This window comes from Passer domesticus, chromosome 25 (assembly GCF_036417665.1).
Source record: "Passer domesticus isolate bPasDom1 chromosome 25, bPasDom1.hap1, whole genome shotgun sequence".
Classification (NCBI taxonomy): Eukaryota; Metazoa; Chordata; class Aves; order Passeriformes; family Passeridae; genus Passer; species Passer domesticus.
Window position 1 is genome coordinate 2,926,356 of NC_087498.1, and position 18,488 is coordinate 2,944,843.

General features: G+C 53.8%; 1 protein-coding gene and 1 long non-coding RNA gene across 2 annotated transcripts in view; one reads left to right on the plus strand and one right to left on the minus strand.

The window, feature by feature from the left end:
* The window catches only part of MAPKAPK2 (MAPK activated protein kinase 2), a 28,355-nt gene extending 25,658 nt beyond the window's left edge, over positions 1-2,697 (minus strand). Inside the window, exon 1 of the mRNA XM_064399035.1 lies at positions 2,233-2,697. Coding sequence (XP_064255105.1) covers positions 2,233-2,481 — 249 coding nt within the window. The 5' untranslated portion in view covers positions 2,482-2,697. The remainder of the gene's footprint in view (positions 1-2,232) is intronic.
* Positions 2,698-2,939: 242 nt separating this feature from the next.
* LOC135285976 (uncharacterized) lies at positions 2,940-4,026 on the plus strand. Its single transcript, XR_010350567.1, has 3 exons — positions 2,940-2,996; positions 3,522-3,637; positions 3,730-4,026. It is a non-coding gene; the product is annotated as an uncharacterized LOC135285976 (long non-coding RNA).
* Positions 4,027-18,488: the final 14,462 nt, after the last annotated feature.

The following is an 18,488-nucleotide window of genomic DNA, read 5'->3' on the forward strand; positions in this document are numbered from 1 at the left end:
ACAACACAACAGCTGCTCGTGACCCAAGAGGAAGCACAAGATGACCAGAGGACACCATTCACATCAGGGAGGGACACAACTGCGTCTCATCCTCCAGCGAAGGATTGCATTGTTATACAAGATTTTGGAACAGCAAACCTAAAGAATGACACTCCAAATGGAAAGGTTCACTGCACAACCAAAGCAGGCAGCAGACAGATTTCAGCTGTGGCTCCTGGCGATGGGCCATCAGGATTCTTTTAAGCATCATCTGAAACATGACAACTCGATGCAATCACTTCTGTGGATCCTGCTTTAGGTCATCTTTCCACTCTGCTGCAGCCCATGAGTAATTTGGGCCCAAATACCTCTCCACAGGTCTCTAGCAGAGACGTCAGCCCGGCTGCGTACCCGAGGAGGGAATGAAGTCAGCACACATCATGTCTAGGGCAGTCACCCACACCAAGTTTGGGCTCTGCAGCTCAGTCCAAACATCCCAATGGAGTAAGGCAGAGCAGCTCACGCTCGTGAGGGCAGGACGAGCACCCAAACTCCCAGCAGAGCCGTTTGGAAGGTGCTGGAGGGAATCACTTACAGTAGCAGCTGTGCTGCTCTTTGAGAAGCCAGGGACACGTCCAACCACTCAGCTGAACCCGTCCCTCCCCGGCAGGGACGCCAGGAGAGGCCAGGACAGGGGACAGGCACGACAATCCCTTCTCCTACAAGAGACTGAGTGTCGAATATTCCTCACCCCGCAAGAGCCACACGGGCACTCTGTGTCACCCTCCCACACCCCAGCCCTGCACTCCAGGAGGTTTTCAGAAGCCAAGGGACCCGTGTGGCACAAACCCTGACCCCTGGCTGTGGCACGGGCAGGGTGACAGCAGCAGTCCCGTGCCCCAGCCACGGCGGGCAGAGGAACCTCCGGCCTCCTCCTCCTCCTCCTCCTCCTCCATCCTTCCTCTTTCAGGGCTGCGAGAGGGAAGTGCTGGGATCTGTGCTTTAAATATGTGACTCAACTTCAGAGGCGAGGAGGAGCCCGTCTGTCAAAACAGAAGAGGATTTCGCTAATTTTCAACCCGATGAGATGACAACACAATGTCACCCCGGAGTACGACGTGGGGCGGCTCCTGAGCCATGTCTTTGGCATTTCTGAAGGAAAAGCCAAACTCCTATCACCTAACTGACCCCACTTCCTCAACCACAGACATTCAGCACCGTACCCTGCCCACTCCACCACCTCTGCAGCACAACTTGCACCCCCAAAGCCCCACCTTTGTTCTCTCACTCAGGTTAGGAACCCCAGGCACTAACAGAGGTGCAACTCTAAACACAAAAGAAGTGGGGTTACGGGTGTAGGTGGGAGTTACGGGTTTAGGTGAGGGTTATGGATTTAGGTGGGGTGTTTTTAGCCTTCCCAGTTCTCGGGGTGACGCCAAGGATTGGAACAGCTCATGTGTGGGCGCAAATTGCACGGATGCTGGAGAACACGGCGCTCCCAGCCAGCAGCCAGCCTTGCTCCCGCGTCACCCGGCGTGTCAGGAGCCATTCAAACTTCCCCAAGCCTGGCTGGCAGGGAGACACGCTCCCCTCTTTGCCCAAAAACCTCCTTGGAAAACAAGGGGAAGGGTCGCATCACCTAGAGCAGGCTCAAACACCCCTTGTAGCACCGTTTATCCACGCCTGTCAAAGAGAAGCAAGTTAGGGACAAGGGGTAACATCGTAACGCTGAAATATTCCAGGTGGGAAGCGGGGCACGACAGTCGCTCGCTGTCAGAGCCGGGAGGGGACACGGAACGGGGACAGCGAGAGCTGGGGGTGCTCACAGCACACACCAGAACGCCCCACGGAGGGAACCCCGCATCCCCCGGCGTGCCCCCCACCCTCGGGATGCACTCCAAGATGTGCATCCCCCGGGGGGATCCCAGCCAGGCCACGGTCCCCTCTCCACTCCTGCTCCCCCTAACCCCCCTCGGGCTACGAAGATGCCATTTCTCTTCGTTTCCCACTACAAAGCTGGAAACCCGCGTCTCGCTGCTCGTAAAGGGGGGGGGAAAAACGAGATTAAAGCGTGGCCGGAGGGGCGGGCGGCCCCTCATTGTCCGGCGGCCCCGCTGCCGCCGATGCCCCCGGGACCCCCTTCCCCGGCAGCAGACACCTTCCATCACTGCCGGCAGCGCCGCTGCCGCCGCCCGGCCGCCCCCGGCCCCGCGCCCCCCGCGCCCCCCGGCCCCGGCGCGGCTCCCCGCGCACCTTGAGCGCGAACTTCTCGCCGCTCTTCTTACTGAAGATCTCCAAAACTTTCCCGTTGATGCCGAGCCCCAGCACTTGCGTGGTGACCTTGTAGTCGTCCGTGATGGCATTCTTCCGGATCTGCAGGCCGCCCTTCCCCGGGAACGGCGGCGGCCCGTGCGGGGGAGCGGCGGGCGGCGGCGGCGGCGGCGGCTGCGGCGGCGGCGGGCTGGGGAAGCCGGCGGGCGGCGGCGGAGCCCCGGAGAGCATGGCGGGCACCGGGCGGGCTCGGGCAGGGCTCAGGGCTCCGGGAAGGCTCCACCGGGCGGCAGGGAGGGAGGGAGGGCGGCGGAGCCCCGCGGGACGGGCCGGGGGTGCGGGGGGTGAAGCAGCAGCGCCGCCGCCGCCGCCCCCCGCCGGTGCGCCCCGGCCCCGACAAGAGCGATGGCTCCGGTGCGGCGGCGGCTCCTCCTCCTCCTCCTCCTCCCGCCGGCCCGGCTCTGATGTCAGCGCCCCGGCCGCCGGGGGAGGGACGGGGCGGGGCGGCCCCGGGGCCGAGCCTGCGCCCGCCGGACCGGCCCCGCCGCTGCCCCGGGGGCGCCGGGGGGGGCTGGTGCCCCAGGGGTGCGGGAGACCCCCGGCCCCGCCACCGCCTGTGTCCCCGGTGCCCTGGAGCCGGAGGTGGGATGGCAACAGGTCGCGGTGTTGCCGGTGACGCTCCGGTGACAGCAGCAAAGACTGTTGGCAAAAGCGTGGAGCGACAGGACGGGGGGGAATGGGCTCAGGTTCGAAGAGAGAAGGGTTAGGCTGGATATTAAGACAAAAAATCTTCTCTGTGAGCGTGGGGTTGCCCTGGCACAGCATTCCCAGAGAAGCTGTGGATGCCCCATCCCTGGCAGTGTCCCAGGCCAGGCTGGAGCACCCTGGGACAGTGAAAGGTGTCCCTGACCATGGCAGGGGTGGAGTGAGATGATCTTCCACGTTCCCTCCAACCCAAACCGTTCTGTGATTGCATTATTCAACCAGTAACAGCATCCCATCCATGCCTGGCGTCTCCTCACTGCCCCGGGAGCACCCTGAGGTGACAAAGGGCTGCTCTGGGGATGGGTGACTGCTGGTGCCCAACACCTCATCCACCATCGCTCCATCTACAGCCGCTTCCCAGGAAGGCAAGAGGTGTAACCAGCACCACAGCACAGAGAGCATCAGGGCATGGGAAATCCAAAAACAGTAAAGCCTGATATCAGCCTGATATCATCAGCCATGTCCTGATGTTAACAAATTAACTGCTATGTCCATGTTCATCCCAGAATCCAACAAAGACGAGGCTAAAAGAGAAGAGATCTACACTGAGGTGCAACCTGCCCTTGACATCCAGTAAAATCCAGTGAGCATTCCTTCTGCTAGAGCGTCCCAGGAAATCAAGGTATTTCATTTATGGATATAAAAGGCACACTGATAATCCCTCTTCTCTAAGTAAAGAACATGTGTTTTCTGACATCCATCCCTCTCGCCCAGCTGTCCCACAAAAGGCAGGGAGTGTGCCCTGAGGAAGGATGAAGGAACATCATGGTACACAGGATCTGCACCACGTCCTCCACAAGCAGCTGCCACCACGAGAAAGAAGAATCCAGGTCCTAAAAAGGGACAGGACAGTGAAGGGCAGGACAGGGAAGGGCACACGGTGGCCTCTGTGTGTCCCTACACACAGGCAAGGCCACCCCGCAGCAGGAGCCATCTGCTCCACCTCTGCCACCTCAGCACCTTCTGAGATCAATAAAATCCTCTCAGGTTTTTTAATCAAGCCAATAAAACTGCTCCCAGTTTTACACAGGCAGTTCTTACCCCGTGCCTGATCAATAGCCGGGCGAAGCAGCGGATCCAGCTAATCAAAGTACGTCATTAGCAGCAAGAGACTGAGCGTCTGTCAGGAGGTGGCAGTGACAGTCACCAGATGGGAGAGTGAGTAAACCTACACCAGGCGCTGGCAGCTTTATAAATAAAACTCTTGTCGAGCTCCCCGTGCCTCTCCCTGAGTCCTGAGTTTCCCTGAGAAACCTGGAGAGCAGCAGAGGCCTTCCCCCGCTCCTGGCTGAGAGATTTCCCTCTTGGAGAACGGATTCATTCTGGGCCTTGCAGCATCTCCAGAATCTGATCCTCCACCCCAGCTAACAAGGGGTTTTGGGGTGGGAGTTAAATCCTACAGACCCTGTAAGCACAGATCAAAGCTGCTGCTCTGTGGGGTTTTCCCAGCTTTGGCGTCCCCTCACTTGGACTGGTCTCAGCACGTCTGGGGAAAGGAGCCTTTCAAGCCAAGTTTTTCTCCACAGAGGAATCTGGTCAAAGGAAAATGACTGACCCGTTTCGTTGCTCCGTTTCCTTTAGTTTCATTCATATTTGCTTTGTAACCCGACCCTGCAGCTATTTCAAAGATAAACAGCAGTCCAGAGGAGGCACAGTTTGGGAGCCCCGGGTCCTGGGTTTCCCATGGAGTCCTCCTTGGTTGCTCACCCGAGGCGAGGGCTGGGCTGGCTCCTGCTCACAGCCTGGGCCCCTGGAGCTGGGACAGCACAGCCCCACTTCCCTCTGCCTGCAGACTTGGGGGAGTCAGGAAACCACATCAATTAATCACAGAATTGCGGCAAGGTTTGGGCTGGATGACTTTAAAGCTCATCCAGTTCCACCCCTGCCATGGCAGGGACAGCTTCCACTGTCCCAGGGGGCTCCAGCCTGGCCTTGGACACTGCCAGGGATGGGGCAGCCTCAGCTCCTCTGTGCCAGGGCCTCCCACCCTCACAGGGAAGAATTTCCTCCTATACCCAAGCTAAACATCCCGTCTTTTAATTTAAAACCATTCCCTCTGTCCTGTCACCAAGCCCCTTCAGCACCTTTTCATTTACCTCAATTTCTAAGGTAAATCTGATGCTTGCGGGGAGTTTGTCCTTGCTCTGTTTCAACTCGTGCTTGTTGATAAACTTAAGCTTTCTCCTATAAATTCGTGTCGTGGGGACAGATGTTTCTCTCCATCATTGCACCTTTCACAAGGTAATTGCAATGACAATCTTCTGCTGGAGCCAGTGGGAAGCAGTGAGCCAGTCGGTGTGAATTTATTAAGAAATAAAGATTTTATTAAAGAAATAGCAGTGGAGGGGCAGGCAGGAGAAAGCCCAGTGTGACCATAAATATTTAATTTGCAGTTCTGTGCCCCTCACAGCGAGCCTGAGCAGCGGAGCCTCGGTGAGACAGAATTAGTGAGATTTCCCCCAAAACGATCCAATCTCTCCTCCAGAGGGGACAGAGGGGTGCCGGGTCCGTGTTCCGGGGTGTCGGGACTCCCTGCCCGGCTCGGAGCTCATCGCCCCGAGCCACCACGAGGTGGCCCCCGGGCCCCGCTGCGCCCGGGGCCGCGGGACGGGAGCGGCCGGGGGCTCCGGGGCTGGTACAGGGCACGGAATAAATACTCGGATACTCGAGTGGTAAGGTAACAAGAAGAGGAGTTTATTTTCTGATTCTAGTATTTACAGACTTTCAAAAGTGACAGTGGATTGAAGGATGGAAGTGCCACTTCTCCAATGACGCTGGACAAACTAACAGTCCATTAAATTTCTCCTCCTCTAGAGGGGAATGTAAAAACAGTAATTATTTACATAAACGTAAAAACAATAATTATTTACATAAAACTGCATGAGAAACCTCATTACGAGAAACATCAGAAGGCTTAGAAGAACAGGGTGACACTGCAGGGTCCCCAGCCCTGCTCGGGGTGGGACCATGAGGAGCCACCTCCCCCCTGGCTCAAAGGGAACCATCCTGGTTCTCCCCACAACACGTATTCCCTGGGGAATGGGCTCACAGGAGGGTTGGGCTGAACCTTCTGAACTTTCTGAGTCTTCTGGATGTCAGAAGGTTCTTCCCCCAGAGGGTGGTGGGGGCCCACATCCACCCAGTGCCCTTCCCACACACCCCACGGATTTACACAGCAGGGGAAGAGTCACCATGTGGGGTCCAGCATGGGAAAAACCCATCAGATTTTGCTCCCTTTTTGTCAAAAAACAAACAAACAAAAACCAAAACCAAACAGAAACAGAACCCCCCCCAACAAAAAACCAAAACAAACAAAAAAACCCAAAACCAAAATAACAAAAATCCCAAACAAACCAACTCAAAAAACCCTCTATGAACACCAAACCCAGTGGCAGTGACCTCCAATTCTCAGCCAGGAGAAAAGTCTCAACCAGATAAGAATGGAAACTGATTTTCCCTCCTTGCACTCCCATTTCCACTGGGGAACAATCACTGGCTGGCAGCAGGCTCAGCCTTTATGTGACAGAAATGGCTGATCCATGAACGTGCTCTCCATGGCAAGTAATAAACCAGACTGTTATTTAATTTCAGCAGAGTTACCAGGAAAAATACACCACGAAGACAAGGGTAATGATCATTAAGGCTCTGTGCATCCTGTTCTTCTCCCTGGGTGGATTTGTGGGAGCACTAAGCTGGTGAAAAGTTATCCCACCTAAAAAATTATAATTCTTTTAAATAATCTTTTCAGGAGAGGGGTAATAGAGTTAAAAAGATGCTGTTAATCACCATCACAACTATAATGCCACCTGTAAAGCAACGGAAGGATGGAAATAAGCACAGGAGGCAGCGCTGGAAGTTGCAGTGAGGATTTTTTCCAGTATTCCTGGAGCTCCAGCTCAGCTCCCGGCAGCTGCTCCGCTCTCCCAGGAAGCGGCTGCATCCCAGTGCCTGGAAGTGATCCTTGTGCACGGCTTGCAAATCTATTTATAAAGCACTGTGGGATCCTTCAGGATGAAAGGAGCTATTCTAACTCGAGTTTATTTCCCAAAAACGCAACCACAAACTTTCTCACGCTGCTCCACCCAGGACGAGTCTGAGAAATCACATTTTTATGGAGCACCGGGGCACGGGGTGGGTCTGGCTGGCAGCACCAGTCCCTTGCCAGGGATATTTACCCCTGGCAGCACCTTTCTGCAGCAGCAGGAGATGGAGCGATGCCCCTTGGCACACGGTGGGAAGAGGCAGCAGCTCCAGGGCCGGGATTCCCGTCGGGATTATCACCCGCGGGCTCCGGCGTTGCTCACATTCCCCAGCGGGATGGCTCCCCAGCCCCTTCCCGCTGGGCATTCCCGAGCTGAGCCCATGATTGCGAGACATGTCAGGAAATACTGCTCGGGATTAGAGCTGTCTGCCTGCTGGGGATGAGGATTTTCCTGCCCCTTTCCCGGCCAGCCGGGTGCCAGGCACAGGGCACAGGGCAGGGGACACAGCACGGCCCCTGGACTCAGCCAGGCCTAAGGGACAAACCAGCATGTCCTGGGTGTCCACCTCAATCACTGACCCCCCATCCAGGGAGGGTTTAGCACAAGGCAGGAGAACACTGAAAGCACAAAAAACGCCCCAGCACTGACCCCGTACTCTGCTTTTCCCAACACAAGGATTTTTCCAGCTGGAAATTGGATGCTGATTCATTGCCCACCAGATGATGCCAAATGTACTTCCCGAGTCACAGTCACAAAAACCACCACTCACAAACACAGACATGTACAGGCCCTGAAATAATTGGCTTTTAAAGGGATGGAGCCCAAGCTGACAGGTGAAACCACAGAACCCACACCAGGAAAACCCAAGGCAAAGCTGGGGCAAAGGGACCTGGCTCTAAGGCCAGCACCGCTGTCCCTGGATGGCAGGTCACAGAGGGGTGACAAGGTCAGACCCTGGAGCAGGAGGAGGATTTTCCCACCTCCTGAACCCAACCCTGAGCCCTGCACGTGCCTCCTGTCCGTGCCACCTCCCAGAGCCCTTCTATCTGCTGGCATCCACACATAACCCAAATCCCCCCGCTCTGCCAGCTCGGGGGAGGCATTTGAGTGACAAGATTATGGAGATTAGCCCCATTAGCATAAGCAGCTCCTGGGCTGGCCCTAATCCAGAGGGACATATGCAGCCCATGCTGCTGCTGCTGCTGCTCCCTGGCTGGCCAGAAGGACCTGTGGCAGCTGGGGGACACGATTGTCACCCATGTCCCTGTGCCAGGGGGGGCACCGTGTGCCAGCAGGGAGACACAGACCCGCCCAGCTCAGCCCAGCCCCTGCAACGGGCTGGCCACACTGGGCAGGGGCTGGGGACAATCTGAGGGGTAGCAGTGACCCCACACCACCAGCACAACCCTGAATCAAGGGTTCGGACAATCCAAGGTGGCCGTGACCCCACCCCATCAGAACAGCCCTGGGTCAGGGTTTGGGGACAATCTGAGAGGTGTCAATGACCCATTCCACCAGTGCAGCCCTGGGTTGGGGTCTGGGGACAATTCCAGGTGGCAGTGACCCCACACCACCAGCACAGCCCTGGGTGAAGGATTTGGGGACAATCTGAGGGGTGGCAGTGACCCCACCCCAGAAGAGCCCTGGGTCAGGATTTGGGAACAATGTGAGGATTGGCAGTGACCCCACACCACCAGCGCAGCCCTGGGTGAAGGATTTGGGGACAAACCGAGGGGTAGCAGTGACCCACCCCAGCAGCACAGCCCTCGCACAGGTACTACGAGGCTGGCAGGGCTTTCTCGGGGCTCCTGCGCAGGCTGGAAAACCCTCGGGCCACCGAGCGGGGCTGAAAGCAGCCGGGCCAGGGAGAGCCGCTGCCAGGCTGGGCTGGGGGCACCAAGCTGCCAGGCTGGGGGCACCAAGCTGCCAGGCTGGGATGGGGGCACAGAGCTGCCAGGCTGGGCTGGGGGCACCGAGCTGCCAGGCTGGGATGGGGGCACCGAGCTGCCCAGGCTGGGGGCACAGAGCTGCCAGGCTGGGCTGGGGGCACAGAGCTGCCAGGCTGGGGGCACCGAGCTGCCAGGCTGGGATGGGGGCACCGAGCTGCCCAGGCTGGGGGCACAGAGCTGCCAGGCTGGGCTGGGGGCACAGAGCTGCCCAGGCTGGGATGGGGACACCGAGCTGCCCGGGCTGGGCTGGGGGCACCGAGCTGCCTGGGCTGGAGCCCCCGGTGCCCGGTGCAGCGGGGATTGCATTGCACAGCCCGGGCTGGCATGCAGGCCAGCCAGAAATAAACCTGTGTGTGTAGCAACTGCAAACACAGCAACGGCACGAGGGGAGAGGGACTCGCTTTGGGTGTGCGTTTGGGGGGTTTTTTGGTTGGTTTTTTAGGGGGGTGGGAGAGATTTGTTGTAAAGAGGTTTTTGCTTGGGATGTGAGCTCCCTAAAAAACATCCACAGGCTGCAAGTGGCAGCAGGATGGCTCCATGGGGGTCTGGGGCTCCCAGCAGCATCCTCACTGCCCTTTGTGTACCAAGATGGGACTCTTTTTTGGGTGTTTGTTTGGGGGTTTTTTTGGTGGTTTTCTTTTTGGGTCTGGGAAAGGTTTATTGTAAAGAGGTTTTTGCTTGGGATGTGAGCTCCCCAGAGCATCCACAGGCTGGCAGTGGCAGCAGGATGGCTCCATGCTCCTGGGGCTCCCAGAAGCATCCTCACTGCCCTTTATGTACCAAGGGACTTTATTTTTTGGGTGTTTGTTTGTTTTGGTTTTTTGGTTTTACTTTTTTTGGTTTTTTTTTTTTTTTTGTTTGTTTTTGTTTTGGTTTTTGGTTTTTGGTTTGGGTTTTTTTTTGGTAGTTTTCTTTTTGGGTGGGAGGGATTGGTTGTAAAGAGGTTTTTGCTTGGGATGTGAGCTCCCTAAAGCATCCACAGGCTGGCAGTGGCAGCAGGATGGCTCCATGGGGGTCTGGGGCTCCCAGCAGCACCCTCACTGCCCTTTGTGTACCACAGGCTTTGGGATGCTGGGCTGAGTGGAGAAATGCTGGGTACACACAGAGCAGAGCCAGCAGGATGCAGAGACAGGCTGGAACCAGGTGTATCCCAATATTTGGGAACATCACTGACCTTGCTGTGCTCTAGTCCCTTTCCAGCTGTTGTTGCACCTTGTGGACAGGGAAAGGGAGTCGGGAATGATTTGGGCTGCTTCAGATGGACTCAGGAGCCAGGACTGGGCCCACAGAGCCCTGCACGATCCAGGACAGAGCAAGCTCCAAGGTCAGCAGACAGAAAACAGGGAAGGTGGCCTGACTGAGGCATCCAAACGAGTTATGTATAAAATATCCTTCCTGCAAGCAAAGCACAAGGTCACCCCGTGGCTGGGACAGAGCAGTGACAAAGCTCCCCCCTCCCACACCTGCCAGCCCTGCTGCTGGTGGCACTTAATCCCCTGGCAGTGCCCTGTGGGAAGAGCTCTGCAATGGCATCAGGGAGGCTGGAGAAGGGAAAGGGCTGAAACTGGGCCCAGCAAAAGCTGTGTTTGTTGTGGCCCTGTGGGAAGGTGAAACATCTTTCTGTAACGCTGCCAGAAAGGGACGTGGAACGAGACCAGAACCTGAGAAAGCAGCTCATAAAGGCCAATTTCTCCAGACCCAGCAGTGCAGGTGATGCATGAAACTCCAGTTTAGTTTAATAGGGGGGAAAAAATCACCGAAGAATATTTAGAAAGGTTTGTGTCACTCTGGAGCATTTCCCATCACATGAGGATGTGTCAAAGGACCACACTCAGTCCTGCCAGTGCTGAAGAGGGGCCTGGAAATAGTTACAGCACAGCATGTGATCCATTAGACAGGGGAAAAAAAGAATAAAAGGCAGCTTGGAGATTCTCTCTCACCTCTCCTGTCACCTTTTTGCTCCTCCTGGAAGCAGAGCCAGTGTCCCTGATGAGGAATGAGGTGGCCAGGGGGTGAAACGCTGCGGCCAGGCCGTGTCACCAGGGCTTGTCAGCTCAGCTCCACGCAGCTGGCACTGCTAAAACCTCCTGAATCAGCACCAGCTGGCTGGAAAATGAAAGCTGGCCTGTTTGCTCCCCTCTTGCACCTCCCAAAATAACCAGCAGCTTCCCTCTCCTCGTCCCCTCTGACCACACACCCCCCCAGCAATCAGCGGGCACTGCCAGCCTCCTGCTGCCTGTGCCCCACCAGTGACCACCTGAAGTGGGCATTTTTGAAGATCACCAGGCTGTAAATGTCTGAGAAGTGTTGCAGAACACAGCTCCCCCCTCCCAGGGCCCAGGGTCTCGTGGGGAGGTTGTGAGGTGCTGTGGGGCACGTCCAGCAAGGAGGAAAATCATCTCAAACCAGCCTCATTGTTTCCACTTTTATCTCATCCAAAGAAGAAACAGAGCATAAAAAGGTGGGCAGCACATCTCTCCAGGCTCCTTCAGAAGTCTGAGGAGCTGCAGGAGCTGCCCAGCTCCAGCCTCTTTCTGTCCTGGGTCAGACAGGACTCGACAGCATCCAAACCATGCCAGGGGCTGAGCTCCACACAGGACAGCAGCAGGGAAGGGAATTGTGCAGGGGATCTGCAGCTCCTGTCTCAGAGAGTCAGCTTCAGACAAAAAAAAAATCATCCCCCTGTGCTTGCCTGCCTGTATTTACCCGTGCTCGTGGCTTTGGGAGCAGAGCAGCTCTGGTGTGAATTACTTGCACGACCTTTCCTGTTCGATGACTTTACAGCTGGCTGCTCACACCTCACATATAATTCCATTTATGCCATCCATCATTAGCACCTGCTGGAGAGCCTGGCAGCTCCTGTGGCTGCTGCTGCTGTCACCGGGGGCTGTGGCAGTGGCAGGACACAGGACGGGGTCACAGGGAGGTGGCACTGCCCTGCAGAGCCCCGGGCAGGGCAGGGCACGGCCAAGGACCTCGGGCATTCTTGGTCAGGCCTGGCACAGGATTAAATTAAATCCCTCATTTGTCTTCTCCTCATTTTCCACCCACTTTGAGCTCTGAGGCTCTTGCTGAGTGTGGAAGGGAAATAATTTTCCCAACTCTTTTCCCTGCCCTAAGAGGTCATCCTCACTCCCGTGGGTGCCCACCACAAAGTCCTTGGAGGCCACAGCAGCTGAGCTCCACTCTGCCAGCAGCTTCTTGGTTCTGAGTTCTTACACTTCCACGTCCTCAGCAGCTGCTCCAGAGCCAAAAAACCACCCGGGGCAAGACCTGGCTGTGTCATTTCTCATCTGGAGAGCCCCTCGCTCACATCCCCCCTACCCAACACACTGCAGGTGAGGTGCTCCCACAATTAAAACGGAATAAATTCAGATTAAATCCAGCCCGGATTGTGTCACAGCAGCCCTTCCTGTGGGCTAATCAGGCGTGTGCTTTATTGCTCTCAGCCCCTTCTCGGCTATGCTTAATTACACTTAATTATTGTAATCCCGGCTTCTGCCCTCCTGCCTCCAGCCCAGCAGCCAGCACAGCAATCCTGGCGATAGCGGAGCCGAATTCCGGAGCTTCCGAGCCGGCAGCAGGAATGCAAACCCTTACATGGCTCTGCTCCTCTGCCAGCAGCTCCTCTCCCCAGGCTTTACAAAGCTCCTCTCAGCGTTTGAGAATGGACAGCCTTAATTCGGGCAGCTATTCCATCCCCGCAGACGCAGGGAACGAGCCTTAAGGAGCGCACTGAAGGAGCAATTATTTAAATCCCCGTGTCTGGGAGGCGGGGGAAAGCTGCTGGTGCCAGCGATCCCCTCTCCCGGCAGCCACATCCCGAACTCTCCTGCCGCTCCTTATAAGTTCAGCTTTCCCCAGATGTCTCTGCCTGCATCTTGCGTCCAGGAAATCACATTTGTCATTCCTCTGTAAACGCTGGAGAGAGAGGGATGGGACCACAGGGAAAAAAGCCGGTCAGAATATGAGTTTATTACTGGGTTTTACGCCCAAAATCCAAGTGAAGAGAGCAGTCTTCCCAGGGAAAGGCATTTCTGGGCATCTGTGCACGTGGCTGTCCCAAGAAGTGTTTGCAAAGCTCATTGGGGTAATTGGACAAGAGGAAAGAAAACAAACCCGAGTTGCCACCACTCCCTCCTCGCCTGAGCCACTGAGCTCACAAAAACCATCCGATTTCTGTAATCACCCCAGCACTCCGAGCCTGCTCGCTGATGCTTAAAGAAAACATGATTAGGGGCAGAATTCTCCTCTTTGGTTCACACAGCCCTGGGCAGGGACACCTTCCCCTGTCCCAGGAGGTCCAAGCCCCACCAGCCTGGCCTGGTTCACTTCCAGGGATCCCGGGGCAGCCACAGCTGTGCCAGGGCCTCCCCACCCTCAGGGAAGAATTTTTCCCTAACACCCAATCTAACCCTTCTCTCTTCCAGTTTGAAGCTCTGCCCTCCTGTCCTGCCACTACAATAATTAACAATAATTGGAATACACCATGGCAGTAACCAACTCCAGGCTTCTGCTCCCCATCATGAGGGGTTTGGAACACAAACCCTGTGAGGAGCCACTGAGGGAGCTGGGGGTGCTCAGCCTGGAGAAAAGCAGACTCAGGGGTGCCCTCCTCACCCTGCACAGCTCCTGCAAGGTGCCTGTGCTCAGCTGGGCTGGGCTCTGTCTGCAGGCACTGACACAGCCAGAGCACACAGCCTGCAGCTGCACCAAGGGAAATACAGGCTGGATATCAGGGAAAAGTTTTTTACAGAAAGGTGATGAAGGTCTGGGATGGCTGCCCGGGGAGGTGGTGCAGTCACCATCCCTGGGGTGTTTAACAAAGCCTGGATGTGGCACTGGGGGCCGGGGTTCAGTTGAGGTGTTGGGGTTGGGTTGGACTCAGTGATCTTTAAGGTCTCTTCAGCCTGGTCATTCTGTGAATCTTTGTGCCAATTCAGGTTTTTACCAACATCCCTCAGCAGGACTTTGCCAGGCAGAAAGACACGGGCTCAGCTCTGGTGTTGGATTCCCCAGCCCTCCACTGGCACCAAACATTATTTCCCCTCCCAGCTCCTGGTGCAGCTCAGACAGCAGAATTTGGGAGACAATCCCTTATCATGTTACATCAACAAGCATTTCAGCAGGGCAGATAAGCTTATTTTTTTAATCTGAGGTGCTGTGCTTGAGAAAATGTCACTCAGAGAGTGTCCCGTGGCCTCATGGCAGTCTGAACATGAGCTACACATTTATATACATATACCACAAACAAAGACATCTAAATTTCTACCTTTTTTTTTAATTACTGTTTTCAGCTTGCAAACTTTTTAACAATCAGGTATTTGTTGTTCACTGACATTAAAATGAGGTCAAAATTCACTGTGTTGTCTGCACACTCTATGTGTAACACACATGGTTTAATCACCCAGGTTGTAGCTGGAGACCTTTTATTGGAGCATGATTTCATCTTCAAACCATCCCAATATCCACTTGTGTACAGTAAGTTACCCATTTATAGGTTTCTAATAAAAGCAAATCTTCCCTAAGTGGCTATTACTGGATTTCTCCTCTCAGCCTGTGGATAAGCAGGATTCTGGGCTTTAAAAAGCTCTCTAGTGGGCTGAATAAGAAAGTGACAACTGAAGAATGTCATGGCAAAACTCTGGTGTGTTCTAATTACAGCACTGTTAACGAGGGGAACATTTGTCAGACCAGAGCTTCATCACGTTTAGCACAGACACAGAAACCTCCCACTCACACTGTGACAATTTTCTCTCCTCTCCAGGCAGATGCCACGGGAGGTGGTGTCTGCCAGCACAAGGTAACTTCCACCATCTGGAAAGAATTATTATTTTTCTTTTTAATCAAGGACTTTAAGGAATTTTGCACACTCGATTGCTAAAGAAAATGATGCATTTATTTTCTTTTAAAAATGACCCAAAGTACAACTTCAAGAAATCTGCTCATTACATTTCGATACATAGTTTGAGACTGACTGATTTCCAGAATGTTCCTCCACACTTATATCCACATGCACCTCCAATGTTTTCCACATTCCCCACCCTATCACACCTCATCACAATATTTCTAATAAAAAGGCAAACCTGCAGATTCTGAGCACGCTGACATTTAGCTGGAACATCTGCAATGTGTAAGAGCCCCTGAAGAGGAAAGTGGCTGAAGTGAGGCAGATGGAGGCTGCTAAAACCCTGAGTGCTGTGTGTGGGGAGGCTCTGGGACAGCACAGGCTGCCCAACCCTGCCAGCCCCTCTGATATGGAATAAAAAAATCCAGGAAAATGTTCTGGAGCCATGGATTTCTCCTGGTACAGAGGGAGTTACAGAGCTGGAGGCATTGGTGGCGTTTTGGAACATGAGAGCTCTCTAATGAGATGTAGGAGGTGTATTTATTTCCACAAACTGCCCTTAAATTAATAAAAAAAGTGGTGTCTGTGATCTTCAGGCTCTGCACAACTCCCTGCCAGGAGGGGACAGCCGGGGGGGATTTGGGATCTTGTCCCAGGGAACAGGGACAGGAGGAGAGGGAACGGCCTCAGGCTGGGCTGGGGAGGCTCAGGGTGGACATCAGCAGGAATTTCCTCCTGGAAAGGGCTGGAAGGGGCTGCCCAGGGGGGTTTGGAGTGCCCAGTGACTGGCCACTGCTCTGGGTGACGAGGGGATCAGGCACAGGTTGGATTAGCTGATCCTGGAGGGCTTTTCCAGCCTCACGATTCCAGGATTCTGTGAAGCACCAAACATAAAATCACAGTGCCCAACACCAAAGCTGCCAGGCACCCCCAGCTCTGAGCACCCAGCACGTGCAGAAGCCCCCGGAGTTTTCATTCAAGTTTCTGAGCACAGTTTGTTTTCAGTCTCAGCTGGTGCTGCACACAAGTCCCACAGATCTTTCCATATTATTTTGGCTCTCCACTTCCACAACGGAATTAAACTTTGGCAGGCAGGGGATTTGTATCATTTCAGCAGAGATCTCTGGGTGCAGCATCAGCCTTTTGCTTGTGTGCCTGGGATTAGCAAGACATTGCTGAGATCATCATATATATGTTTCACAGCCAGGACAGCTTTTGGTATTAAACAAGAAAAAAAAACCCAGGAGAGCTGCAGCCTGCAGCCCTTTAGAAAGGACCCTGTGGTTGTTGGAGAGGTAGTTCTGAAGATGATCATCACTGCAAAGAAGTTCTGCAACTGCTTAAAAAGTTTTCAACATCAAGAGGTAAAAAAGATTGTAAGCAATCACTCACTCACTCTTCTAACAAACATTGTATTAAATCTGTCCCACTAATCTGCTGTGAATTCTTGGATCACTGGTCAACCAGGATTGCCATTCCAGCAGGCTGGGAGGATAAAAAACACCAGTGAGGAGCCTGTGGTACCCAGAAAAATCTCTAGATTTAGGTTTGGGTCTTTCAGATGTGCTGCTCATGCACTGTCATTGATTTATAGAAAAATATTGCTGAGCCAAAGAGCTGGAACTGCAGCCAAAGAACATTTGTTATTTGCACCTCTCACAGGGCAGTGAAACACTCTGAGGAGTGCTTTAAAACAGGTTTGGGTGACTTTCAGAAATGCAGTGCCTGATTTGCTGTAAACACAAGTGATTTGCATGTGTTCTGAGGTAACTTCTGAGGAGAGCAGCACCGAGGTGCCAGGGCTGGCAGCTCAACAAAGCACAGCTCCTCAAAACCAAAACCTGCTCTTTATCTCCTCAGACACTGTTCATTTTAGGCTACTTCCAACATTCTCAGCAGCAGCACAGCTCATGATGTGATGGCTTCTGGTGATTGCAGAGCTCAGCAGGGCTTGGCTTTCCCAAAAACAAGTGTGACTGGGAGGTTTGGCCATATCTGGAGAGCACAGGCACCGTGACTGCCCCTGATAAATGGCAGTGACACAGCCCAGGGTCCCCACGTGGGGCCTGGACAACTCCTGCTCCAGTGCACAGGGAACTCAACCACTCCAGGGCTTGCAGGGATGATTCCTCACAGGATATTTACTGGCTCACCTGGAGGGCTCTCCCAGTTTGGGAATTTTCATCAAACAATTCACCAAAAGCAAATGCTTTATGCAGAAATTGGGGGTTAGTGACTGGAAACAAGACTCCAGTATTCTCAGCTGTGTTTCCTGGGTTAGGAAGGAATTTCCAGCCCAGTAAATATCTGCTGAGGCTGCTTTTCCTTCTCACCCAAATTAGCAATTCACTTAACTACATATTTGATTTTCAAATATGGCAGTACCAAGTAAGCAAGAGCAAGTCTTAAACAAACACCTTCTGCAGTCAGGGCATGCTGAACACATTTTCTAGATGAAAAGCCACAGCTTTGCCACTTAATTGCTTTATCTGCAGCTTCACAGCCCCAGCCTTAAGCAAAATTACCGAGTGTGCACCAGAGGCTCCCACAGGAGGAGTTTCCTCACAGCCACCTCTCCCTAAGTCACAGAATTATCAGTGTTATTCTACACTTTTTATAGACAGGATGGTTTTGAACCAGGACCCTGCTGTGTGTTCCTGAGCCTGTTTGTGCAGCTCCCAGCACACCACCACTGCTCCTCCTGCCAGGCTCCACCATCACCTTATCTTCTCTATAAAATCCTTTTCCATGCATCTTTCCTACCAAGCTATTGCTCCTGAAAGGTTCCTTCTCCTCTCTCACCTGGTGTGCTCTGTTATAAATAAATGTAAAGGGCAGAAAAGGAAGAAGATTTCTGGCTTCTGAAAATGTGCCAAATCTATTAAAGATTCTGCTAAAATCAATGGTATCTTCTGCCACTCCCCTCCAGAATCCACTTCCTGGTTCTTCATTCATATAAAACTCCACTCAGCCTAGCAAAATAAAAAATACCAGCCATGTGTTGTGGCAAGTGACCCATGGCCAGCCCATCCATGCTGGCTGCTGCACGGAAAAGGGCCAGACTGTTATTTTAATATCATTACTAGCTCACTGAATTGACAGTTGCTCAACAGAACAACTCAGGAAAGCTCCACACACGAGGGCCTCCACTTCAGCTCCTGGGAAGCTCAGTTTAAAGTCCTTTGGTGCTTTGGCTGAGTCTTTCTGAGGTTTTCTGCAGGCCTCCACCCAGTGCTGCAATGACCCAGAGCAGCCCCATCTCCTCAGGGGAAGGGTCTCCTCCTGAACATTTGCTCACTTATCTTTAAAGTCACCCTGGTGACTCCTTTGTTTGCATTCTGGGAGCCTCCTTCCTTCAGCATTCAAAACCTGCTGCAGAGAAAGTCATTGCATTTAAAACCTTCTGTTCATAACAGCTCTAAATTGCATTTCAAGTCCTGTTCAGGCACCTGGCAAGGGATCAGATGGGTCTGGAGATGGACCCGGGCCATGAGGCTGCAAGGAACAACCCCAACAAGCTGTGCTGTGCCTGTGACAGGTCACACCACCCTGGCATGTTCTGGGAAGATAAAGGAAGAGGAAATACAAGCTCATGGAGTTCAAGAATGAGAAAATGTAGGCACCCAAAGGCCTGAAGGAAGGCAATTAGAAACAAAGCAGCTCTTCCCATAAAATATTTCCATTTGGATCCGC